The sequence below is a fragment of the Toxorhynchites rutilus genome, chromosome 3 (genome assembly GCF_029784135.1).
Source record: "Toxorhynchites rutilus septentrionalis strain SRP chromosome 3, ASM2978413v1, whole genome shotgun sequence".
Lineage (NCBI taxonomy): Eukaryota > Metazoa > Arthropoda > Insecta > Diptera > Culicidae > Toxorhynchites > Toxorhynchites rutilus.
Window position 1 is genome coordinate 22,922,692 of NC_073746.1, and position 26,734 is coordinate 22,949,425.

General features: G+C 40.7%; 1 protein-coding gene across 4 annotated transcripts in view; it reads left to right on the forward strand.

The window, feature by feature from the left end:
* Nucleotides 1-26,734, forward strand: part of LOC129779148 (zinc finger protein 267-like) — a 133,041-nt gene continuing 106,307 nt past the window's right edge. For 2 of the 4 annotated variants that reach the window (XR_008743576.1, XR_008743577.1), the window contains exons 1-2: nucleotides 1-948; nucleotides 1,005-1,560. Coding sequence is in view for 1 of the 4 variants with exons in the window: in XM_055786433.1 (XP_055642408.1) it covers nucleotides 133-948; nucleotides 1,005-1,502 (1,314 nt within the window). In the remaining 3 variants the exon portion in view is untranslated. Of the gene's footprint in view, nucleotides 949-1,004; nucleotides 3,147-26,734 lie in introns of those variants that run through there. The other 2 variants (XR_008743575.1, XM_055786433.1) reach the window with 2 other exon arrangements.

Here is a 26,734-nt window from a genome sequence, read left to right on the forward strand (position 1 = left end):
TTCGCAGCAGAGAAGTTGAAGTTGAAATCATTCGTTTGTGAGTTCCTCGTTATGTTCATAACATCAAATTTGTCATCGTTTGGCAGTGTATCGTCAATTATACGTACTATTTGTGGATAAAACAATCGCCCAATGGAGCACGGCAATGAATTTACGCTGGAGGCGTTGGAAACGCTAGAACCACTGGTGAATCCCGTCCGCCAGTATCGCAATCGTTCGAAGAAGCAGCAGAAGCAACAACACAACAACGAGGAAGAGAGCGGCGCCCACGAATACGATGATGGTGGTAGTTGTAAGAGCGGCGAAGATAAAATTGCGGACGTGTTGTCGAAAATCGCTAGTCTGCAGAAAGCCAGCGACGGCAACGTAGATCGCACCAAGCTGATTCGGACGTACAACGTGAAGCTCCGCCTGAAGAAGACCTCGCTGTACAAATGTTTCGACTGCGACAGTTGCTTCACCAATGCGGAGTTCCTGGAGATGCACGAGAAGTCACACGCCGCCCCGGCGGGACTGGACCCGTCCGGTTCGCGGCAGGACATCGATCTGAGCCAGGAGCCGGCGGGTAACGAGTCGGATATGAACGTTAAGCAGCACAACGCTTGGTTCGCTGGCGATTTCTACGATCCCAGGGAGGAAGATGACGACGGGATCATACAGTTGGATTGCACCGTGGAGGAGCGGGAGGATAATTTCGACATCATATTCGATAGGGCCAAGTGCGAGAAAACGTACACGGTGAAGTATAAGGTGGAGAAGCAACCGGTGGGTAAGTGCGAGTGCTGCGAGAAGTTGTTCTATACGGTTGAGGCACTTGAGCTGCACAAAATGGAGCACGAACGGGCGATGGATTTCGATGCGATCGAGCCGAGAATAAATATTGCCTCGCCCAAGATAGAGGAAAGCACGCTGCGAATGGATGAGAGCTTTTATCAGGCACTATCGGAGGTGGGTTGGATTTGAGCTTGAAAAATAAATTGAAATTAAATTCTTTTCTCTTCCAGATGGATGCAAGTGATACCTTGGAAGTGAATGAGAGCACCGGTGACATCAAACTCAGCCCCACCTCGAATGGGGTTTCCTTCGAGTACAGAATAGTGCCTCGGCGGGTATCAAATGGAGGCTCCGTTTGTTCGCCTCCCAATGTCACCAAGCGGCACAATTCACCCGTAGAGACGTCGATTGAAGGAAAGTTCCACTGTGAAATTTGTTTGAAGCGATTTCGCTTCCGGCCGGCGCTTACCGTGCACTTGCGCACCCACGATAACAATCGTCCGTTTCCGTGTCGGGAATGCAACAGGAGATTCATTTCGAGGGCAAAGCTATTTCTGCATTCGTACGGCCACACCAGAAACAGGAGAGAACATCTGGAATGCGATAGTTGCGGAGAGAGGTTCAGCAAACCCCGGCAGCTGCTGGAACATGTGCAGCGGGCACACAAGGGAACGCAGCAGCAGCAGCGGATGGAGCCGGCCGGAGTGATCAGCAGGCCAGTAGAATAGTCGAGGTTTCGATTTTGGAAATCTTCAAATGATGTACATCCGTTAATTAGTATTGCGTGTAAGTAGCGAATGTTTTGTTTTGATATTATTTTGTAATTCTCTCTTAGAAAGAGGTTTTAGTTTGTAGGCTTGTGTTGAGAGATGTGAACAGTGATAAAATAGCAATAAGATTAGACAGGAAAAAAAACTATCTGCGAAGGGATACTGAGATACTGGACATGAGATTGTCATTTGCGTTGGATATATATTATAGATTACTCCGTTTCTAGCAAATGTGCAAAAAGTGGATAGTTTTTTCTCGTAGAATACCGAGCCCTGTATGCGTCGTTTTTCTCATGATCAAAATTACGTTGTAATGAATTTTCTTCGCGGTGAAACAACAACTCATCATTTCGCTATTTCCCATGTTGTGACAGAGGCGAATGAACTGCAAAGTTTAAAGCCTCCTCAAAACAAAGAACCAACCAACCAACCATGTTGCGATACACATGAGAACATTCCTAGGTTGATGCTTCATTTTCCCTAGCGTAATCGAGTCCTAACCTATGCAACAATGTGAAAGGCAGCGGAAAGTTTTTTCGCTTTCCCTTTCTGATAACCAACACGGCTCAACGATTATCTGCATCCCGACAGTGTGGAAAACTTAGTTTCGTTTCTGTTTTCCACTCCCACACAATTCGTTAATGCCTCATCGTATTCTAAGCAAGCAAGTGCATCATAAAATTATGCGTGTTGTGTTCTTCTCGCTTGGGTCTTATTCGTTTTGAGTCGCTGAACGAATCATCTTGCATAGGCTTATCTCGCCAAACAAAACGGAAAAAGAAATATGGGAATGACTTATCATTTGGTTTCTCTTCGATTGGTTCTGTTTCGTTTTTATAATTAATGCGGGATCGTTAACGGGCGATTGTTAATGAGGAATTCAACTTCGGTTAGTATGGTTCTAAGTTCATACTCTGGTATGGCTTCTTGTTTATGAGGTAAAAGGCTTTTAACTTCTCTCACCATTCGTTCCCATACTCCACCAAAATGCGGTAAAGCGGGAGGATTAAAATGCCATTTGACCCCGTCGTCTGATAGCCTTCTAAGAATTTTCTCAAATTCGTTTCTTGCTCCAATGAAATTAGTTCCATTGTCGCTGAACAACTCTTGCACTTTACCTCTACGATATTGTAGATTTCGGAAACATATAATAAAGGAATCTGAGCAGCTTTGCTTTATATGGTGAGTCATTTTTTGTGAGAGGAGTGGTTTATTGGAACGCGCAACCCATGGAACTTAAACGAATACAGTCGGAAACATTGTACAAAAAGGCTGCACTAGATTATTTCAACAGAGATTAGGTTAATAAACCTTTAAAAATAATAATGTTTGCTAGAACTTATGTAAATGCTTTGTAAAAATCGTTATTGACAGAAAAAAGACTTTGTCTTACGTCATGTGAAACATTTAAATAAATAAAATAAAAAAATATCTTGTGCTAGTTCGAGATGTACTGCTCTTGTTGTCAGACAAGTAAACAAACATCCCCAACGTTTTTCAGTGCGTCTTCCAATAGACACGCCATAAGGGCCGAAATAATCTGTGCCTGTATATGTGAATGGCTTACAATATGGTATAGTTCTAGAAGGTGGTAGGGCTGCCATCATTGGAGGAATTGGCTCCGCAGACATATTTTTACAAAATTGGCAATTCCTTCTAACAGTCTTAATAGCAACTCTGACGTTTGTTATCCAGAATTTTTGTCGCACTGCCGCTATGGCAGTCTCCATGTTTTTATGTCGATATTTTTCGTGATAATGACGTAATATCAAAGTGCTCACATAATGTTTGTAGGACAGAATGATAGGTGTTCTGGCTGAAGTTGGTAAACAGTTAGCATTCTCAATGCGTCCCTTTGATCTCATTATTCCATCCGTGCAAATTTCCGGGCTAAGTGTTCGAATTTCACTTCCCTTATGAATTTTCATTTTATTTTGTAAGAGTTCCATTTCTTGGGAATATGACTCCCATTGAGCCTTATGCATTAAAACGAGCTCAGCATAATCCAGGTCCTCCTTGTCAATATTTTTATTGAAGCTTTGGTTCCTGCATTTTGATTTCAGCCAATCGATATATTTGAATGCAATTGCAACAGAACGCTTCAATCTCACAAAATCCGAACACCAATTTATGTGAATGCTTTTCAGACCACTAAATTCTTTCGATTTAATAATGTGCAGTGGTCTCAGTTCTTCGTCAGTGTCGCTTCTCTGAACTTCATTTGGCCAGTTTTCTTCATTATCATATAAGAACTGTGGGCCTGTAAACCAGATTGAATTGTTATTTGATAATTTCGTAGCTTCATCCGCTGGATTATTCCTACTATTCACCCATTTCCACTGGTTTACGTATGTGGTTTCTAATATTTCTCCTATCCGTAAGGCAACAAACTGCTTGTACTTGCGTGGTTCTGAACGAATCCATGCTAATACAGTTTTGGAATCCGACCAAAATACTACTCTATCTATTGATAGACGTAGCTCGTCTTTTACTGTCTTAGCCAATCTGCTTCCTAATACAGCGGCTTGTAATTCGAGTCGTGGTATGGAAAGAATTTTAGTTGGTGCGACTCTTGCCTTGGCAGCCATGATATTGACATCAATGTGTGACTCATATACACTCCTTAAGTATACTGCTGCTGCATAAGCATTCTCGGATGCATCAACGAAGACATGTAGTTCTCGTTCTTTTGGATGAGAAGAATTGGCATATGAACGTGGTATTCTTATTGCTCTTGCCTCTTCCAGTTTTGCGTGCCAGTTCTCCCAATTTTTCTTTAGTGCTGGGTTTAATTGTTCATCCCATGTTATTCCGCTTTTCCAGAGCTCTTGCATTATAATTCGAGATTGAATTGTTATATGTGATAATAAACCAAGTGGATCGTAAACACTCATGCTTTGTGAAGCAGTTTTCGTTTCGTAAACTCCTGTGTAACAGGAATATCCACCAATCCTTTTTTGTATCCCAATACACTCCGAGTACTTTTTCATATGATTCCTCAGAATTTCCTAATAAGTCTTCTTTAACTTCCGTTCTATTTTCTTCCGGGATTTGTCCCAAGAGCTCATTACTGTTAGATATAAAATTTCTGATATTGAAGTGCCCATATTTGTGAATGGTAATAACTTCGTTCACAATTTTGGAGGCCTCACTTAAATCGTCGAAACTATCTAGGTAGTCATCCACGTAATGGTTGTTTTGTATGGCCTTTACCGCCTGAGGCTGACTTTCTTTGAATTTCTCCGCATTTGTGTTCTTAACAAACTGTGCACATGCGGGTGAGCAGGTAGCTCCAAAGGTCATCACTTGCATCACATACACATCGGGATCTTCGTCAAAATTTTCCCTAAATAAAAACCTTTGGGCATTTTGATCCTCTTTCCTTATTTTTACTTAATGAAACATTTCCTTGATGTCTCCAGTTATCGCAAATTTTCCTTCTCTAAATCGTATTAACACTCCAAATAGCGACGTCGTTGCGTCTGGGCCTGATAACAATTTTGTGTTTAGAGATTCTCCCTTAACCTTAGCGGCGGCATCAAAAACAAGCCGTGGTTTTATGGGCTGTTTATTTAGGTTCACAACTGTAAAGTGTGGCAAGTAAAATATTTTTGGATCACGTTGCTGTTGTTCTGTGGGAGTGAGTTTTCTAGCGTATCCCTTGGTTTCATATTCCTTTATTTTCTCAACATATCATTTTCGTAGGTTTTGATTTTTACGCATCCTTGCTTCTTGTCCACATAATCTGTTCATGGCTGACTGATAGCTGTTCGGAAATTGTACATCATCCTGTTTCCAAAGCAGCCCAATTTCATAAATTCCTTCTTGATATTTCAAAGTGGAATTCATGATATCAATCGATCTTTTTTCATCGTTAGACATCAAACTTTTTACAGGTGCTTTTATCCCGAAATCTTCTAGGCTAAAATAATTTTCCATCATTTTATTGAAATAATCTGATGAATCAATTTCGTTGTTCATCAGCACGTGTCCTTTCAATTTTTTATGTTCGTTAGTTTGCCCGAACAAAACCCATCCGAGTTTAGTGTTCTGTGCGACTGGTTCATTAAATTTACCTGATCGCGTCTCCCTACCGCTTATCAAAAACGAATGCGGTAAACCTAACAGTATTTTTGGCATAGCATTTTCATATCCTTCGAGAGTTATATCTTCTAAGTGATTGTATTCTCGTTGTAATTCATGAATATTTATTGACTGTGAGGGAAGAGATAATTCCGACACAGTCCTCAAATTCTGTATGTAAAAACGTTGATTGTTGCACCCGTATATACTTAAGGAAATCTCTTCACTATCTAGTTCTTGCTGCGTTTCGCCATTAGTCCAAACCAGCGTTAAGGGGTTGTTACGCCCTTGTGTACCAAGTTTATTTTTAATATCAGCGTGAATCAAACTTACTGATGACCCAGGGTCTAAAAATGCGAAAGTTTTAATTTCCTTTTTTCCGCAGCCCACCGTAACTGGAAGGATTTGATACAGTATTTTGTTCTCTTTATTTACATGACAATTAACGTTTTCTGTATTATTAATATTAGCATCTCTCTGAGTCGCTCTATGCAGTAATGCGTGGTGTCTAAGTTTGCATCCATCGATTCCACAAGGCTTTGCGATCCTGCAATCTTTTGCCATGTGGTTTGTATAATTACAACATGCTAAACATAGCCTGTGTTTAAAAATAAAATCACTCCTTTGTTGAACGTTCATATTTCTAAAATTTGGACATTCTGATGTTTTATGCTCGTTTCGGCATGCGAAACACTTTGGTAGGCGCTTCGGCCTATATTTTTGTTCCTTAACAGCATGTGTATTCAAATATCCGCTCTTATGAGGCTTTTCTTTCCTCTCCGACTGTAGCATCGTGGCCAACTCTTCTTGAGGTTTTAACCAATTATAAAAGTCCTCTAGAGTTGGTATAAATGGATTAATTATATCTCTTGTTTTCTTTGTATCAGCTACAAACTTGATCCATTGATGATGCAAGTCGTTTGGAAGTTTTAAAACTAAATCACGAATCAATCTAGGATCATTGAGATATTCATCGTGTTTTAGTATTTTTATATTTGTCACGAAACAATCAAGCGATGTTACAAAATCAATCATTGTTTGGGGTGATCCAAAATGTGGATTCCTCGCATTTAGCATTTCCTTCAATAAATTCGAATAAATGGTTTCAGGGTTTCCGAACCGTAGATTTAGTTTTTCCATTATTTTTGGAACATTAGCTTTATCGATTAGAAGAGCGCTCACTAATTTCAGCGCGTCTCCTTTAAGATATTTCTGTAAACGATTTATATTTTCTAAATCGGAAAAATTTCCTTGAAGGGTAGTTTCTTCGAACGTTATTTTAAATCTAGGCCATATCTTATATGAACCATCAAAATAGGGGAGGTCTAAGAGAGATTGCCGGTGTAACAGTCTATTTGAATCAGGGGTTTCTTCTCTACCCTCGTTCTTAATTTTAAGATTTTCCACTAGAGCTCGCATAGATTCTCTATGGATACTCATCATCTCTTCTATTGGTATTGGTTGTCTTTTTTGAAGTCTTAACAATTCGTTCTCTATGGTCTTGCATTTGGGGCATATCCATCTTTCTGTTTCTGTAGGTTTTTTATTTAAGCCTGCGCACGTCAAATGGAACCATCGGTCACATTCATCGCACGCGACTAAATCGTCCCTAGAATCAGGCTGATTGCACAAGCGGCAATTGCCATTCCTATTCGTAATGAATTGATAAGACATGACTAAACTAAAATGGAAAAATCACACCTTTTTTTGTTGATCCGGTCCTATCTCCGTCTTTCCGTGTTGGTGCTTGGGCGATCCTCTCCTTGTCCTGGGTGGCCTTCTGGCTCGGATGTTGTTGTCACCTCTGATGGTGCTACTGCTGGTGCTGCTGCATCTACTGTTGCTGCTGCTTCCTCTACTGCTGCTTACGGTTTCTACCGGTTTCTTGTGGTTAATCCACTTATATTTATTTCAGTTGAAAGAAACACTTTTGGCATCCACTGCCGGTTTCTTAATTAATTCACTACTTATGAATTCGCGATTAGCTAGTGGCATGCACTGCCGCTATAGAGTTCGCGATAAGCTAGTGGCATCCACTGCCGTACAAGACTTTTTAAAAGACACTTTGCCTTCAATTCGCGATTAACTAGTGGCATCCACTGCCGTACAAGACTTTTTGAAAAGACACTTTGCCTTCAATTCGCGATTAACTAGTGGCATCCACTGCCGTACAAGACTTTTTGAAAAGACACTTTGTCGACTTTTTTAATCATTACTGCTCCTCTCTGGAGCCACCATGAAAAATTTCACTATGTTCAAAGAAAAATTTTAACGCTTTCGCGTGAGTTCTGTTACATACTAATCTTTATTCAAAATTTGTACAATATATATACATGGTTCCTTAAACTAAGATTGACGAGGAATATCTCCTCTTTCTCTCTTGAAACCGATAACATATCTGTTACGCGCGTTCTAAAAGTCTCCTCGTGCGAAGGTTCGAGTTAGCGAGACTTTCTTAACCGACGAAACTAAAAATACCGACGCGGACCAACTGTTCTTTGGCGGACTATTTTTGCGCTTAGAATAAGCTATTACTCGGCCTTTCCCGCTTCCTCCTAGTTGCCTTGCTATTCAGCAGGCCTATGACACTGGAAGGGAGAAAAGAGTTTTCGCTTGAGCTAAGTGCGCTAGTGAATCCAATAGAGACTCTTGGCCTGGTTCGTTTTCTAGCTAGTTTCCTCACTATGTTGAAGGACTATGCACCTTGAAATGGAACCAAAAGATTCTCTACTGGATTACCAGAAGGATTTCGGACCTCACGAACAGAGGTTAATAGAACAGTCCCGGTTGAACTGTAGAATAGAACTAACTTTATTTTACAAATTTTGAGGTTTATATACATAGGTTCTTAATCTAAGTTAAAACTAAGAAAGGGAGAGAAAGATCTCTCTATCATATTCAAATTACCGAAAATGCATCGGTTTCCCGCTTGACATGCGGGGGACTTTTCCATCTACATATATTTCTATCCTTCGCTTGTAGTGCTAGGCTATATATGTAGCGCGGGTCTCAATATAAACAAGTGCATTATGCTTATACTTTAAATGCCCTGGATAAGTGATATAGCTTGCTTGCGCCTTCCGTCAAGGTCATAAAATTCTATTCTCATAAAAAAGCGAAGGAGAGAAAAAACACATGGTTTTTTTTTTCTTCAGATAATTTATGTTTACATCTGTTTATGTTTTCATTTTTCGGTCCCGCTATGTGGGGTGATTTGAACTAATTTTATCACGGCGGTAACATCCCGGCCCCCGTAACTTGCAAAGTTACGTAAACTAATCACTCGCCGTGATAATATTTTATTTTTTTTTTTTATTAAATCGTTTATTTTTACAGGCTCAGTTACATAAGTTTAAAGGAGCCAAACTCCTATCTGTATAGTTACAAGTATACATAAACATTTTTTATTAATTCTAATGTTAATGAGGTAGAGAACCGATTACTCGCGGCTTGCTCGAGTTTAGAAGGGTGACATTTTGTTTCAGGAAAAGGATGGGATATAAGGATATGTTGACAATGTTCACACTCACATTCGCACTCACATTCATCATCCTCAATTCTTAAGCCTATCTTATATCTAACATGTATTTACATTTCACCTTATTCTATTGTTAGTAAGAAGGGATTTGATTTCTCGCGAAGGAAAAGGAAAAGGAGAATATAAGGATATAAGGACAATCACACACGAAGATCGATAGCTTTTAGGAAGACATATATTTGGGACATGTAATCAAGGTCTAACCGAGCCAACACATCTCTCACCGGTACATTGGGCTGCCTTCCTCTAGCCCGAAGAGAGTTTTCTAAATTCGATCTGGCAACAAGATACTCCTCGCACGACCAAACAACGTGTTCGATGTCGTGGTAACCTTGGCCACAAGCACAGATATTGCCATCGGCAAGATTAAAACGAAAGAGTAGCGCGTCTAACGAACAGTGATTGGACATGAGTCGAGAGAAGGTGCGAATAAAGTCCCGACTTAAGTCCAGACTTTTGAACCATGGTTTGAGGCTAACCTTAGGGATAATCGAGTGAAGCCACCGACCCAATTCATCTTCGTTCCACTTACGTTGCCAGTTAACGATGGTATTTTTACGGACTAAAGAATAAAATTCATTGAAGGCGATTTGACGCTGATAAATATCGCCTTCAATTGCACCTACCTTTGCCAATGAGTCAGCCCTCTCGTTACCCGGAATTGAGCAATGTGAAGGGACCCAGACAAAGGTAATGACATAACAGCGTCTGGTTAAAGCACTCAAATTTTCTCGTATTCTCTCAAGGAAGTACGGCGAGTGCTTTTCCGGCCTCACTGAACGGATAGCTTCGACAGAGCTAAGACTATCCGTTACAATGTAATAGTGTTCAACAGGTCGTGAGGCGACGCTGTCCAGCGCCCAATGTATTGCTGCCAATTCAGCAATATACACAGAGCAAGGATTCTGAAGACTGTGGGAGGTGCTAAAAATTTCGTTGAACACTCCAAATCCTGTGGACTCATTCATAGAGGACCCATCAGTAAAGTACATATTATCACAATTGACACGCCCATACTTTGCATTGAAGATCGTAGGAACGATCCCCGATCGATGATAATCTGGAATTCCATGGATTTTCTCCTTCATGAACAGATCAAAATGTACAGAGGAATTGATGTAGTCAGGAAAACAAACACGGTTGGGAGTATACGAAGAAGGATCAACCTGCATGGAGATGAATTCATGATATGAGCTCATGAATCCTGAATGAAAATTTAGCTCGATAAGCTGCTCAAAATTTCCGATCACCAATGGGTTCATAACCTTACACCGGATGAGGAACCGAAGCGATAATAAATTGAAGCGATCTTTTAGTGGGAGTAGGCCTGCCAAAACCTCGAGACTCATGGTATGCGTTGAGGGCATACATCCCAACGCAATACGGAGACAAAGATACTGAATTCGCTCGAGTTTAATGAGATGTGTTTTGGCAGCTGATTGAAAACAGAAACTGCCATACTCCATCACTGAGAGAATAGTTGTTCGATACAACATTATAAGATCTTCGGGATGGGCTCCCCACCAGGTGCCGGTAATTGTACGGAGAAAGTTTATTCTTTGTTGGCATTTTTTACTCAGATACCTAATATGGGCCCCCCAAGTACATTTGGAGTCGAACCAGACCCCAAGATACTTGAATGACATAGCATGAGTGATCGGTTTACCCAAAAGTTGAAGCTTTGGTTTTGCTGGTCTATGCTTCCTAGAAAAAACCACCATCTCTGTTTTCTCCGTGGAGAATTCGATCCCTAGCCCAATGGCCCAGGTTGAAAAATTGTTCAAAGTATCTTGTAAGGGTCCTTGCAGGTCGGATTCGTTTGATCCTACGACAGACACCACTCCGTCATCTGCAAGTTGTCTTAGGCTGCAATTTTGTGTAAGACAATTGTCGATGTCGCTTACATAGAAGTTGTACAAAAGGGGGCTTAAACATGAGCCCTGGGGGAGGCCCATGTAGGAGACCCGATTTACTGTCGAATCCCCGTGAGAAAAGTTCAACTGTTTCTCACAAAGCAAGTTATATAACATATTATTCAACAGAGGCGGCAGACCCCGAGAGTGTAATTTGTCTGACAAAACCTCTATTGAAACAGAATCAAAGGCCCCCTTTATGTCCAAGAATACTGAAGCCATTTGTTATTTTTCGGCGTAAGCCATTTGAATTTCTGAAGAAAGCAACGCAAGACAATCATTCGTCCCCTTGCCCCTGCGGAACCCATATTGTGTATCTGAGAGTAGGCCATTCGTTTCAACCCATCGATCAAGGCGAAACAAGATCATTTTCTCCAACAATTTCCGTATACAAGACAGCATTGCTATTGGACGGTACGAATTGAAGTCGGATGCGGGTTTTCCGGGTTTTTGAATAGCTATAATTCGCACTTGTCTCCAATCATCTGGAACAATATTATGCTCCAGAAACCGATTGAATAAATTCAACAAGCGATGTTTCGCCACATCAGGGAGGTTTTTTAACAAGTTGAACTTAATTCTATCCGTTCCTGGAGCCGAATTGTTACAAGAAAGGAGAGCAAGAGAGAATTCTACCATCGAAAACTCGGAATCAAGATCGCACTTATCTTGTGGTATATCTCGAACAATTTTTTGCACAGGAACGGAATCGGGACAAACCTTCCGTGCAAAATTAAAAATCCATCGATGTGAATATTCTTCGCTTTCATTCAATGAAGAGCGATTTCTCATGTTTCGAGCCACTTTCCATAATTTTTTCATTGACGTTTCTCGTGACAAACCTCCCACGAAATTTCGCCAATAAGCACGTTTTTTCCCTTTGATCAAGTTTTTAAATTGATTTTCAAGGTCCAAATACGTTTGAAAATTCTCAATGGTTCCATGTTTCCGAAAAGCTTTAAATGCGTTCGATTTATCCTGATAAAGCTTGGAACATTGGCTATCCCACCATGGATTGGGAGGCCTTTGACGAAAAGTGGAGCCTGGGATGGGTTTCGTTTGAGCGCGAACCGCGCTGTCATATATCAAACGAGAAAGGAAGTTATACTCCTCCAATGGAGGCAAACCATCTCTGGAATTGATGGCTAGAGCAATTGCGTCCGCATATTTTTTCCAGTCAATGTGTCTTGTGAGGTCATATGCCATGTTTATAGATTCAGAAGAATTCGAACCAATAGTGATGGAAATTTTGATTGGCAAGTGATCACTACCGTTGGGGTCCTGGATTACATTCCACTTGCAATCTAACGATAGTGAATTCGAGCAAAGCGAGAGGTCAAGAGCACTTGGGTTAGCAGGAGGTTTAGGAACACGTGTTGTTTCCCCAGTATTCAAAACGGTCATATTGAAGCTGTTACAAAGGTCATATATCATCGATGAACGATTGTCGTCGTACTGTTCCCCCCAGGCAGTTCCGTGAGAGTTGAAGTCCCCAAGATCAATCGTGGCTCAGGAAGGAGTGAGCACATGTCAACAAGTTGCTTGCGGCTAACCGCAGCTCTCGGAGGCCAATACAAGCTGACAATACAAAGGTCTTTGCCTCTGATGTTTGCATGACAAGCAACAGCTTCGATCCCCCCAATAGGTGGAAGGTCAATTCTAAAAAATGAGTGGCACTTATTGATCCCCAATAGCACCCCTCCGTATCTGTCAACACGGTCCAAGCGTATAATATTAAAATCGTGGAAAGAGATATCATCTCGCGAAGAAAGCCAAGTTTCGGACAGAGCAAAAACGTCACAATTGAAGTTATGAATTAAAAATTTGAATGTATCCAATTTAGGGATAAGACTACGACAATTCCACTGTAAAACAGTGATATCTCCGACCTCTCTATTTGAATTAGACATCAAGAGAGATAATCATTGCAAGGAGGGGCCATGTTTGCATCAATTGTTGCAAAATTGTCTTTAATACTGGAAGCATTGAAATGACAATGGTTCTGATGGAGTCGGAAACATTAAAACACTTGAAGATTTGGTCCAAAAGGTCAGACAACTTTATAAATCCCGATTGGGGAGTTGAGCTGGACGGAAAAATAGGGACATTTGGGGTTTTTGATGTCCCCTCGAGTGCTGGGTCGTTCGAAGGTGAACTATTCCCACGGAAGCCAGGAGGAACCTGATTTTGCTTGTCCGCTGCACTCGATTTTTTAGGCATGCTAACAGGAGGTATAACCGGAGGGGCTTGTCCTTGAACTTTGGGAGTGGTCACATTTTTGCGCCGGGGATTCCCTTGGAAAATGAACGGTGTGCCCCCGTTAGCTGTGTCCGCTTCCATTTCGTCAACGGGTAACGTGGCGAAGACATTTTGTGTGATGATTGGTTGTTGTTGTTGGGCCAGTGGAGAAGCGCCCTTTAAAATATCCGCAAAAGTGCGTTTCGAGCGTTCCTTCAAAGAGCGCTTCTGTTTCTCCCAGCGACTCTTGTAAGTTTCACAAACTGAGAGCTCGTGTGGGGATCCCCCGCAATATGGACATTTATGCTCAGTCGCACTGCAGGATTTCCCCTCATGTTGCTCTCCGCAAGTGGCACAGCGCTCCTTGTTGGCACAATAATCTGAAGTGTGACCAACTGACTTGCATTTTTGGCAAGTCATGGGCTTTGGCACGAAGAGTCGCACAGGCAGTCTTAATTTGCCCACCATGACGTAGTCAGGGAGAGCGGAACCAGCAAAAGTTACTCGAAACGAGTCTGACGGCGTGAATTTAGTTTTTCCCTTTTCTTGGGATACTTTCCCTAGTTGGCGGCTGTCCAAAATTTTAACGCCCACCAACGGGAGTCTTTTAAATTTACCAACTCCTTCCTTTATCATTTCACACGTCAGACCCGTTTCAGTTATCACCCCCGAGATTTCTACGTCATGGGACGGCACGTAGACACGATACTCTAGGGAGAATCTCTCGTCGATCACAACTGCATTTGCGTGTTTCCGATCACTCACGACAACACGCAGTTTGTTCGGTCTAACCTTAGAGATTTCGACCACGGAGGAATAATATCTTGCCAGATCTTTCGAAACCTGAATGACATTGATGGATTTTCCGTTCGGTTTGGGCCGGAAAAAAACAACCCATGGGCCAGCTCCAGGTGAATCTTCTGGATAGACCTTGACACGAGGAGAGGAAGCAACTGAGGGGGAGGTCGAGGTCGATTGTTGAGCGGGAGCGGGATCAGTAGGGCTGGGAGGCAAGTTCGGGAGTTGAGCGGAAACGGGAGCGGGAGAATGAGGGGGTGAAGAGGAAAGGTTTGCAAATTTTCTTGAGGGAGGCTTGTTGAGGTGAGTTAACTCTTCCTGTAAAGAGACATCTTCTGAGGGGGGAACGCGTTTAAGCGACTTCCCAGCACCCGTAGCTGGGGAGGGGGAGACAGTGGATTCGATATCCATGTCAACGCTTTCTTCACCTTCTGCCATTTAAAATGGCAGATGTACACTTTCTTATAATTTTTGCAATTTTTTTTTATAATTCCTTAACCTAATAACCTTAACCTATTAATTTGAGTATACTTATTATGCACACCAGTGCGGATTATTTATAACGGTGCTGCGTGTTGATCGTTCGGTACAGCTGAACCCGTGTATCGCACCACGCGGTGATGATGTCGAAGACGGTGCTACGGCGATAACACACCAGCACTCAGCGCTCGCGTGCAGCGTTTCTTCCTCTCGCTTGTTGTGTCTGCTTCAATGAATTCACAGGGAATCCCGTTAGTGTCCAACACTCACTTCACCAGCCACGAAAATAACGGTATCACTTCAACGATGGACGATAACGATATAAAACCGTCCGGCGGCTTCGAGCATAGGAAGACGAATGATAATATTTTATATCATCATAAATTTTAGCATGAACTTTCGTCTATGGATTGTTTAACAGTTGGTTTTGGTAAAGGTTTTCTTCTTGGTTGAGGTTGTGGATTTTCTGACATAGCAATTTCTTGTGGTTCATTTGTTTTTCTTTGATTCATGTAGTATAAGACCGTAATAATTACACCTAATATTAATGTGAACAATATGCCAATGGTCAAAGATAATGCTAGCCAATTATGATGACTCACTGTTTTGCTATCATCGGAAGATGTAGTTGCAAGTCTATCTTCTGTTAAGTTGCCGAATTCAATTGTTGGTTTTAAGTCTATTTGATGTGGAATTTCTTCCTTGCCCTTGAAGAAAATCTTTGTACTCTTTATTTCACCTGTACTACTTGCGTATGTTACACTACTTTTCGAACGTATTTCACATCCTGGATCCATGTAAACTATAGCAGCATAGTGAGGCGGTGTTACAGTTGTCTGGTCACAATGTATCAACATTGTACGAGGGTTTTGCGTATAATATAATATAACATTAGGATGAGATAAAGTTACAAGTTTAAAATAATCGTTCCTAAGTGTTTTAATTTTACAAATTTCTTGTGGCATCTTATGTAATATGGCAGCTGAAATACAATCTGGTTCTGTATAGAATGTTTTTTGCTGAGTTAAAAAATAGCTATCATTCAATTTGATTAATTCATCTGATATATAAAAATACTGTTCATGATGATTGATTGCTATTAATGAATTATTTATGTCAATAATAGATCTATTTTGCTCTCTAGGGATTGCTATCACTTTAAATAATTCAAAGTATTCCCTGTTCACAATTATGGTTGTTAATATTACTTGAATTGAATTGTTTTTCATGACGATTTCATAATGACTTGCAAATTCTTCTTTTGGCAATATACAATCATGAGGTAGTTGTTCTTCCATCTTTTCGAGTACTTGTAATCTTTCTGTCTCTGTGATTGGATTGAACCGTATCAATTTATATCTATTTAAAATGCTTTCAACTATCTGACGAGTGAGCACAATTGTTTCTAATAGTCTTTTCGTTGCAATTTCAGCACGTTTTGAATCATATTGTTTTGTTAATCTATTTAGACCTTCGTGTATATCATATATCTTTTTGTTCAATTGAGTTTTTAATGTGATTGTTGTTTCTTCTATATTGTTAATTGAATTTGACAACTGATGTAACTTAAGATTTTCTTCGTGCCGTATCATTTGTAACTGATCTTCTAAGTCATTACCACCGAACAGTAAATCTTTCATGAGCCCAAAAATTCCTCTACTTCGTTTTATTCTTATTCTTGGTTGACTGACTGTTTGTATTTCATTAATGGCAACTTTACATTGTTGCTCAACTGCAATTGTCAATTCAGTAATAGTATCATCTTTGATAATTCCTGTTATTTTACTCAATGTGTCAGTCAGACGTTTTTGAATCGTATTGATATGTCTAATATCCTCTGTTGGACTAATATTAGTTTCTATATTCGTTGTCCATAGACCTCTTTGTACTAAGCACGTTCCTTCATGATGGAATATAAGTCCATCTTTGTTTATCGGTTGAATCCTCAATGGTGCCGATGGTGATATGATAGACAATAACGTGGTGCTGAGTAGAAATGCCTTGGTCCAGCTGCATGGTTTGATTCGTTTACCTCTTTTGACTGTTGGCTTTGGCGGGTGTTCTTTTTGATGTTTGTCCCGCAATCTTTTGATTTCGTCGATGTCCAATTTATTCCGCTTTCCCCAATTAGAGAAGTTTTCATCTGAGTTTTTACGTTTTATATTACCAACGTTGTTACTATCGATGTTGTTATTGATGACCTCGTTACATTGAATGACCGTAACATGATTGGTTGTTGTACCCTTCGTTGTGGAAGGTTGAATATTTTCGAGTTTTTGCAGTGGTTGTCTTTTTCCGGTAACGTTGATGACAGCGATTTTAGTAGCTGGCCTGTTCAGAACTCCTCTTTCAGTTTGAATGTCTGCTTTTCGAACTTGCCCGTCCTTGCCAGGATAGACTTTGATTATACGACCTTTCAGCCATCTTCCAGCAGGAACTTTGTCATCTGTTATGATAACTACGTCATTTTCCATTATTGGAATAACCTCTTCCGTCCATTTATTTCTTTTGATGAGAGTTGGTAGATATTCCTTCTTCCAACGATTCCAGAATAACTGTTCCTAGTGCTGTGCTAATTTCCAGTGTTCTTTTTCAAAGCCGTCTACAATTGGCGCAAGTGGAGATGTATGTTCTCCAGCCCTACCGATCAATATGTGGAATGGTGTTAGGACTTCGTCGTCAAATGTTTCGATTGGTATATGAGTAAGGGGCCTGGAGTTTAATATGAATTCAGCTTGAATAAAACCTGCTCTCAATAATTCTGGTGTAGGTTTCTTGCAGTTCTCGAACATATGTTTAAGTGATGTTTTTATAATTCTTATTAATCGCTCCCATGCACCGCCGAAGTGCGGCGCTGTTGGTGGGTTAAAGTTCCATTTTATTTCGAGCGCTGCTGCTTGTCCCTTGTCCATTGTGTTGTTGATTCGATTTACCCATGCTTGAAGTTCACGTATTTCGTTTCTAGCTCCTATGAAGTTGGTACCATTGTCACTGTAGAGATGTGATACCTTTCCTCGTCGATGTTGAAAATTCTTAAAGCATACTAAAAAGCTATCAGTGTCTAGTCTTTCGGCCATCTCGATATGGGCTGCTCGACTTGATAGGCATGTAAATATCACTCCCCACCTTTTTTCAGTAGACCTTCGAACACTCACTTCGAAAGGACCAAAGTAATCCACTCCCGTATGTGTGAATGGATGCAAGTAAGGTTTCACTCTGAAGTCAGGTAGTGCTGCCATCATTGGCGGATTTGGCTTTGCTCTCCAGATAATACATTTTTGACAATATTTTTTTACATTTTTCAATACAGCGCGTGCTGTAATAATCCAATATTTGGTTTGGAGGGCACCAATTACTGTTTCATCACCATGATGAAGATATCTTTCGTGATACGATTTCGTGATGAGATGTGTAATATGATGCTTCTGTGGCAAAATGATCAATCGACGAGATGAATCTTTTAAAGCGGATAAGTTTTCTAGTCTACCTTTGCTTCGCATAACACCGAATTCATCTAGGAATGGACTAAGTCCCGATAAATGTCCCTTTTCCGTTAAGAGTCCATTACGGGTTAAATCCCTCATTTCATTAGGGAACATTTCCCACTGAGCTTTTTTATATAGTGCTCTTTCTACGACTTCCCGATCATTCTGTGTTATCGCCTTTGATATTTTCTTGTTTTTCAGCCAGTCGACAAATTTCTTCAGGATGCATAGGTGCAAAAGAAGTTTCCACCAACTGGAATAACGATTTTCTTGAATGAAGTTGAATTGTTGTACCTCTGTGTGCATTCCTATTATCTCCGTTGACGTCTCTATGTTTTCCGGGATAGTACATTGCGTAGGCCATTTATGTTCATGTAGATGTAAGAATCCGGGCCCGTTTATCCATATAGAGTTCTTCTTTGTCTCTTTTGTGGCTTCATCTGCCGGATTTTGAAGTGATGGAACCCATCGCCATTGTTTGATTGTTGTGGAGTCTAAAATCTCTCCTATACGATGAGCCACGAATGGTTTATATTTTCGATGATCAGATCTTATCCATGCTAGGACTGTTTGTGAGTCTGACCAATAAACTCTTCTAGATATCGTTGGACGCATTTCATTCATAACTGTGTCAGCTAGACGAGTACCCAATACAGCTGCTTGTAATTCTAAACGAGGTATTGAGAGTGCTTTGATAGGCGCCACTCTTGCTTTCGCTGCCACTAGGCTTACGTTAGATCCGCACTTTAGGTAAACCACTGCGGCAAATGCATTTTCACTTGCATCTACAAATGTATGTAGTTCTAATGGGACTCCGATCTTTATTCGAAGACTTCTTGGTATCTTTAGATTTCCCATGACTTTTAAAGTTTTAATCCAATTTTGCCATTTCAACAGAATATGTTGTGGGGCCGCATCATCCCATTCAATTGATTCCTTATGCAGTTCTTGAAGTATGATTTTCCCTTCAATAGTCTTGTGGGAAATTAGTCCTAATGGGTCGTAGATACTCATTACGAATGCGAGTATTTCTCTTTTAGTGGGTGTATGCAATGTTTTCGCGGCTTCTGCGCTCAATTTATCTAACCTTAGTTGGTAGCTAAAATAGAACCTTTTCTACTTGCGACTCTTTGTCGTCTATATCTTTTTTGTTTGAATCCAGCACCCTGTCTCGAGGGAGCGTGTTGAGAAGGTCTCGATTGTTTGATATGAAATTCCTGATGAAGAAACCTCCTTTGTCATGAATATTCATTACGTCGTTGACTACTTTAACTGCTTCTGCTTGGTTGTGAAAACTGTCCAGATAATCATCAACGTAATGTTGTTTTATTATTGCGTTCGAAGCTACTGCGTGAGTTTGTTCGAATTTTTTTGCATTGAAATTTTTCACTGCCTGTGCGCAAGCGGGCGAACAAGTAGCTCCAAATATCATAACCATCATGATGTATTCTTCGGGGGGTTTACTCGTATCACAGTCTCTCCAAAGGAAACGTAGGACATGTTGATCCTCTGATCTAATTCTCACCTGGTGAAACATTTCCATGATGTCACCACATACTGCTATGTATCCTTCTCTAAAACGTAACAATATTCCGAATATGGATGTTGTCGCGTCCGGCCCCGATAACAGAGCAGAATTTAGTGAAACGCCTTTCACTTCTGCCTTTGCATCAAACACCAGGCGGGGCTTTTTCTTATTCGGATTTATAACGATGAAATGGGGCAGGTAATACACTTTAGGTGTCGGTGTTAATAATTCTGTTGAAGTCAATTTCCTGGCATATCCTTTTGCAACGTATTCCTTGAAGTTATTGATTGCCCATTTTTGGAGATCCTGATTTTTGTTCAACATCCTTTCGGTCACAAGTAGCCGTCTCAAGGCGTTTTGGTAGCTGTCGGGAAATTGGAAGTTATCCTCCTTGAAGAGCATGCCGATTTCGTATTTATTTCCAACGTATTTTAAAGTGCTGTTGATGATTTCTTCTGCTCTTTTTTCATCTTTAGATTTCGGGAGATTTTCGATTGGTTTTACTCCGAAATCTTCAGTGCTGAAGTATTGTCTCATCATGTTCCGCATTTCATCTTCCTCTTGTATGGCCATAACATAATCTTGTGCTACACTTTCTTTTAGCGTGCCGAAGATAATCCATCCAAGTTTGGTTCTCATTGCCATTGGTGCGTTTTCGTCTCCCATTCTTTTTTCCATTGGCATCAATAAGTGCGAATTGTCCAAGCCTATCAAAATCGTTGGACGAACCGATGAATAGCTTTCAATAGGTAAATCATTCAAATGTTTGAATTGATTCTTCATCTTCTCCATGTCCAAAGATTGTATTGGTAGTTGGAGGTTGTTTATAGTACGAACTCCTCTAAGAGTGAAGTTTTTCTGTGACGGTCCTGATATAGAGACTTGAACTTGTCTGCTTTCAGATTCCGCTGTCACAATTTGTGTCCAAGTTAATTTCAACGGGTTTGTGCGTCCCTCAAGGTGGAGTTCATTTGCAATCTTTTCCTCAATAAGTGTTAAAGATGATCCGGCATCCAAGAATGCATATGTATTGATTTCATGTCCTTTTCCTCTGAGTGTTACCGGAACAATTTGATAATATATGTTTTTTCTAAATACTTGATGATAGTTATTGGTTGCATAGCCGGAAGTTTGTTGCTCGTTTTCTGGTGTTTTCTCACCTTCGTTGGTTATTGGATTATCCTTTTGATTTGCACCAGTATTATTTTTTGTTCTGGTCGTGTCTGTTCTGTTCCGAGGATGTAACCATCGGCTGTGCTTTTCTCGGCACTGGTTAATACCGCACATTTTAACTCGTTCACAATCTTTTATTTGATGGTTCATTCCTAAACACCCAAAGCATAATCGCTTTTGAGTGACGAGTTTTCTTCTGGCTTCCGTATTCATTTTCTTGAAAGCATCACATTCGTAGAATTTGTGATTGTCTTGGCAAGCCACGCATTTATTTTTCCTTTCGTCATGATGTACATTCACTCGTATTTTCTTTTCGCTGAATTGTGTCGAAGGATTAAGCAGTCTTTGCATTCTGGCCAATGGTTTTAACCACTCGTTTAACGTGGCCAAATCTCTAAAATTGTCATTTTCCTTGCACAATTCTTCGGCCCATTTGAGCTGGACATTATATGGCAGTTTTCTCATAATAGAATCGACCAGACGATGATCGTTCAGATAATTATTCCGATCGATTATTTTGATCGTACTCACTAAATTGTCTAGAGCATCTGAGGTTTCCACTAATATATCCTATTCTCCTTCCGGATTTTCATTAGCTCAGTTAATAATTCAATATCAAGTCTGGGCGACCGTATGTCTCCTCCAGACGTTCCATTATCTTCGTAGTATTTTCGGGATCAATCAGAAGTTGGCTGACTGATTTCTCCGCATTCCCACGTAAAGCTTCTTGAAGTCGATTCAAATTCTCCAAGTTCGTGAATGCTCCGGCTTTCGTCGTTTCGTGGAAAGTTTTTCTGAACTTCGGCCAATCTTTTGGCGATCCATCAAATCTAGGCAATTCGGCTAGAGCTTGCCTCTTTAAGTAAATTGTCCAATCTTCGGCTTTGTTGGACATTTATTCACGACTTGTTCCTGGAGTCGGTTCCGATTTCGCTCCCTGGAGCTGGTGAATGAGAGCCTCCACTGGCTCTCGTTGGTTACTTTCTTCTGTTGCCGCCTTTTCTTCGGGCGGCGTTGTTTTGCTCTTCACTAGAGCTTCTAGTTTTCTCATTTTCTCCTCCATCATATGGCATTTTGGGCAAATCCATATTTCATCAATCGTCGGGGCTCGTTTTAGACCCACACACACGAAGTGGAACCAACGGTCACACTCCGAGCACTCCACTAAGTCACTTTTCTCATCAGGATCAGTGCACAAGCGGCAGTGCCCTTTGGGATTTTCCATATATTTCACTGACATTTTTTTATCTGTACTTTTGTCCTTTGACACACTTGATTACCGCGCGGATAGAGTTCACTTGCTCCTCTCTGGAGCCACCAATGTTACGCGCGTTCTAAAAGTCTCCTCGTGCGAAGGTTCGAGTTAGCGAGACTTTCTTAACCGACGAAACTAAAAATACCGACGCGGACCAACTGTTCTTTGGCGGACTATTTTTGCAGCGTACTCATATTGTCGCTTTACAGCTGGTGGAAGGAAAATTGAACGAGCGCTAACAGCTGATAGCAGCTAGCGGCGACATACCGGCCCACCGTAATTCAGCTCGACAGAATTACGATAAATTTGTCAATTGTGCTAGGAACTGTTTTTTTTGTTATTTGTTCATACTTGCACTATCTGCTTCGTTAGTCATCATGATCCTGGGTATTGGTCTTGGTGGTGGTCTTCTCTCGCTTCTTCTAGGGGTCGTCTACCGGGCTATCTGTTGTGTGTCTTTTCTCGGCCGATGAAGTAGCCTGCCACAATTACGGCCGATATCGTGGTAAAGATGATTGTGATTATCACTAGGAGTAAACCGTGGTGGTTTGAATTCGTGTTGATAGTAGATGATTCCTTTTCTTCAGTTGGATCTAGTTTGGTGAGTGGTTTATCTTCTTGGTTCCACATCATGTGTAAAATGTCGGTTTTGGTTCGATGGTACAGTTTTATTGTATTACCTTCTTCTTGTATGGTTGCATGTGTTACACCTTTCTTTGATTGTATCTCGCAATTCGTGTTTAGTTTCTCTAAAGCCGCGTCATAACTAGGAGTTATCGTTTTGTCACAGTGTATCCTTTTGTTGCCATAAGGGCATGTGGATTGGGTTGAAGGTGGTCTAGTGATCCTGTTACACCTTATTCGCGTTTCCGCATTTTGGTTAAGCATTACCGCTGAGAAAGCTTTGAATTTTGAATTTCTAATAATGGAACCTAATGGTTCCTGGATATTGTTTGATTGGAGGTTTGCTTTCAACCTTATATTTGTCTCTTTAATTTCGTTATAAAAACGTATATGAGTTTTGTCTCCCTTCCGAATGCGGAGCAGGGAAGACAGATTTGTGGTGAAGTCTTTTTCATCACCGTAGTGTTCTGTTAGTACTTTTTTTATACCATCTATCGTATTGGGGTTGCCGTTTGTACATAACAATAACTTTGTTTTTTATTGCCCTTAGGTACAGGTTGCTTAGGGAGTATCCCCCGTTTTGTAGTTTGACTTTGAAGTCGTTATATAGGTCGTCGACCTCTTCCAGCCAAGCTGAAAGTTCTTTCTTATTACCCGTAAACTCGGACAGGTATTTAAATGGGTCGGGGAGTTTAAATGCATCTTCACCGCCCTGCAGATTTCTTTCTGCTAGTTGAGCGCGCAGCTCGTCGAGCTCAGCGCGAAGCTCCATTACTTGAGCGTTTCGACGCTCCTCCTCATTTCGTGCGGAGATCTCATTCCTGAGCTCCTGCACGAAGGGTTTTAGTTGCTCGATTTCGTTTGCACGCGTGTCTGTTGGCATGTTGGCAAGGCACGCAATTAAGTTATCGCGTTGGATTTCGGAGTTTTTAAAAAGAGAAACGCGACTGTTCTCTGGACGATTTAAACTAAGACTGATTTATTCATGTCAATTACAATAATTTCGAGCCTACCAAAATATGCCTAAAAGCCTAAGGGTGGGTGTCGGCGATCGATACACGCCGACCTTACGACGCGAGTTGGGTTGAGGGCAGTATTCGACGTTCTGCTGAACAGACCGTCCAGGACTTAACCAGAAGTTAGACAATGAAAATCCCGCGTAACGAGAACTCCAATGATAACTTCCTTGCAAGGGAGAGGTTTGGTTAGAACCGTCCTGCAGTACAGGCCAATTCTAATTCCAAGTTTGTTTGTAAGTTTCTATGTTCCACTTGCAGCACAAGTGAAACAGAGTAACTCAGGATTTGTAGCGAAGTGAAAGATGCAACTTAGTAAACTTCCTCACGCCGGAGGAAAACCTTTTTCGGATGTAGAGGACCCGAACGTACTACTTGAATATTCTTTGGATACTTTATTGATACTGATTATTTACATGCTTTGTGGATTCTTAAATACTAAGATAATGGATTGTCAGCAATTTTGATGCCCCTTGCTTCCCAGTGTGAAAGGAGTTACAATTTCATTCAATAATATTTTGCCACCCGGGAAGCAAAGGGCGTTCAAATTCGGTATCCCTTTCGAATCGGGAATATGTATCCATGCTATACTTTTTATACAGTATGTTCTTTTCCAGTCGCTGGTTAGGTTAAACCGCGACGAAATCTAATTGCTGATCCTAGCACAACTGACCTATATCCATACTCGCGAACGCGTGCGCGTAATGAATCAGCTCTTTGTAATCTGATCCCCCGCTCGGTCAGTGGCACGGCAGCGCTCTCATATTGTCGCTTTACAGCTGGTGGAAGGAAAATTGAACGAACGCTAACAGCTGATTTCAGCTAGCGGCGACAGTGGGTTTAGACTAGGGATATATTCATGTGAAGAAATATGATGAGATTTATAGAAATCGCATCAACCGTTTACACTAGCGTGAACTTCTATAATGAATATATTCATATTTTCGGTGAATTTATTCACCTGAAGTAGAACTGCATCCAACTTTAGTGATTTCTCACCAGTGAGAAATTCACAAGCGTTTACATATGCTGAATTTATTCAAGTTATATATACCTCGAATAAGTGTATCATATTTATTCTCACCCGTTTACACCTATTTTCACGTGAATAAATCCATCTATAACTATAGATCTCCCTAATGTAAACCCGCCATAACTCTGCAGTTCCAGAACCAGGCCACGCTGCGCTGCTGCTAAGTCGTCAGGTGCGAAGTCCACGTTGTGATCGGTCGATGATGCGTCGTCGGCAATTCCAATGTCCGGTTGCGTTGTTCTCTGTCGGTCTCGTTGTCACCCGTGGTGTTGTCGGAATGCGCCTATGTTTGCATATTAGTAATTGTGTTGATGAATTCTTCGGTGGTCACCGGTGCGGATGTTTTGGGAAATTGAATACATCTTTCTTTAACTTATATATATGTATACGAACACTCTACTTACAAGAATTTCATATGTCCGTGGGACCAGCTTGTGCGCGGATCAAATGGCGTCGTCAAGAGGGCTGCCTTAGTATTCGACTTCTCCGGAGCGGTTGTTTTAATCACTTTTTTTAACACTACACTCGCGCTGGTATCCCACTTCTGACACCAGTTACGTTCGTATTTAGAGAATGACGTTTTTAAAAAGATTAATTCATTACAACACAAACCTAGCACTACGCGATACAAAGAAAATAGAGACCGAGCCACGTTATCGTGGCTTTTTTAATAACGCTATTCGTGCTTGTCTAGCAGATTCCTATTGCTGCACATGGCTTGCGCGAGTTAACTTTCCGGGTTCTTCGGATAATAAAATAAAAATGTCTATACGACTTGAATGCTGTATTCAGACTAACTTTCTTATTCATCTAAAGATCCCTAGTGCCCTAGCGATAATGTTTATAGTTTACAGAATGAATCGATATACCGATCGCGAGAACGATCGTGTTTATGTTATTCTTAAATATTTGCTGCCGTCGTCGTCGATGTTATTGTTTATGAGTTGGCCCTGGGATTGATTTACAATAGTCGCTGTTGGTGTCGGAGTGTTGATATTAATTTTGTGGGATCGCTGACCAATGCTGATTCTGGAGTTAACTTACCCCTCCTTAGAGTTGAGGCTCCGTACGAATGATGTCCTTCAAAGATATATCCCGAAGTCTATTGGTATCAATACATGACAATTTTGGTTTTTCAGCTTTATGATGATATTTCATTTTCGGGTATGGAGATAACATGCAAGGAATATAACACCTATTATTACAGGAGTGATTGATAATCCACCAAAAATTGACCAGTGTGGCCACTGTAAGCTATTGGCTTCGAGACGAATTGTCTCTAGATCTCGTCTTGTTTCAATGTGCAATTTATGGAGATGTTCGAGGCTTAAATTTAATTTTGTTACTCCTTTTTCAAGTACAATTCCGTTCAACGGAAGCAAGATTACGTTTTCTGTGAGATTCTGTACTTTGTTTGAGAATTTTCAGTTATTTATTGTGATTTCACAATTGTGGAAGGTTACCATATAGGTACCAGATAGATTTCTTCGTGGTATACCGCAACTTGATTCCAATGTAAAATTGCCATGCAAATTTATGAGTACGTGCTGGTTGTCTATTACAACGATATCTTCAATAGGGTTGCTTACGTAGTCACAACTTGCCGATTTTCCTTTGAGAATATTTGGTACGCATGTGGTGTTATCGAGTAAAAGTTCCTCCTTGTTGTATATATTCGGTAGTAAACTATTGACGACATAGTAATCATTGTCATGAATTAGATACTTGTTGTTTGGCAGGTGAATTTGATGTTTTGGATTCCAGGTAGGTACCAATAGTACTTTTTGAAAAATTGTTGGGATGAGTTTGGCCAGCTTGATGAGAGAAGCGATTTCATGTTCGTTGGATGCTATCGATGTTGTTGCGTAGGTAAGTGCTTTAGCAATATTATGAACAGTTAAATTCTCTCTGTTTAAATCTTCTAACAATATTTTGATTTTGCTTACACTTTATATTTTTTCATTAAGAATTCCTAACTTGGTTAACATAATTCAAGTACATGTTTATAGATTATAATTCTGATGAT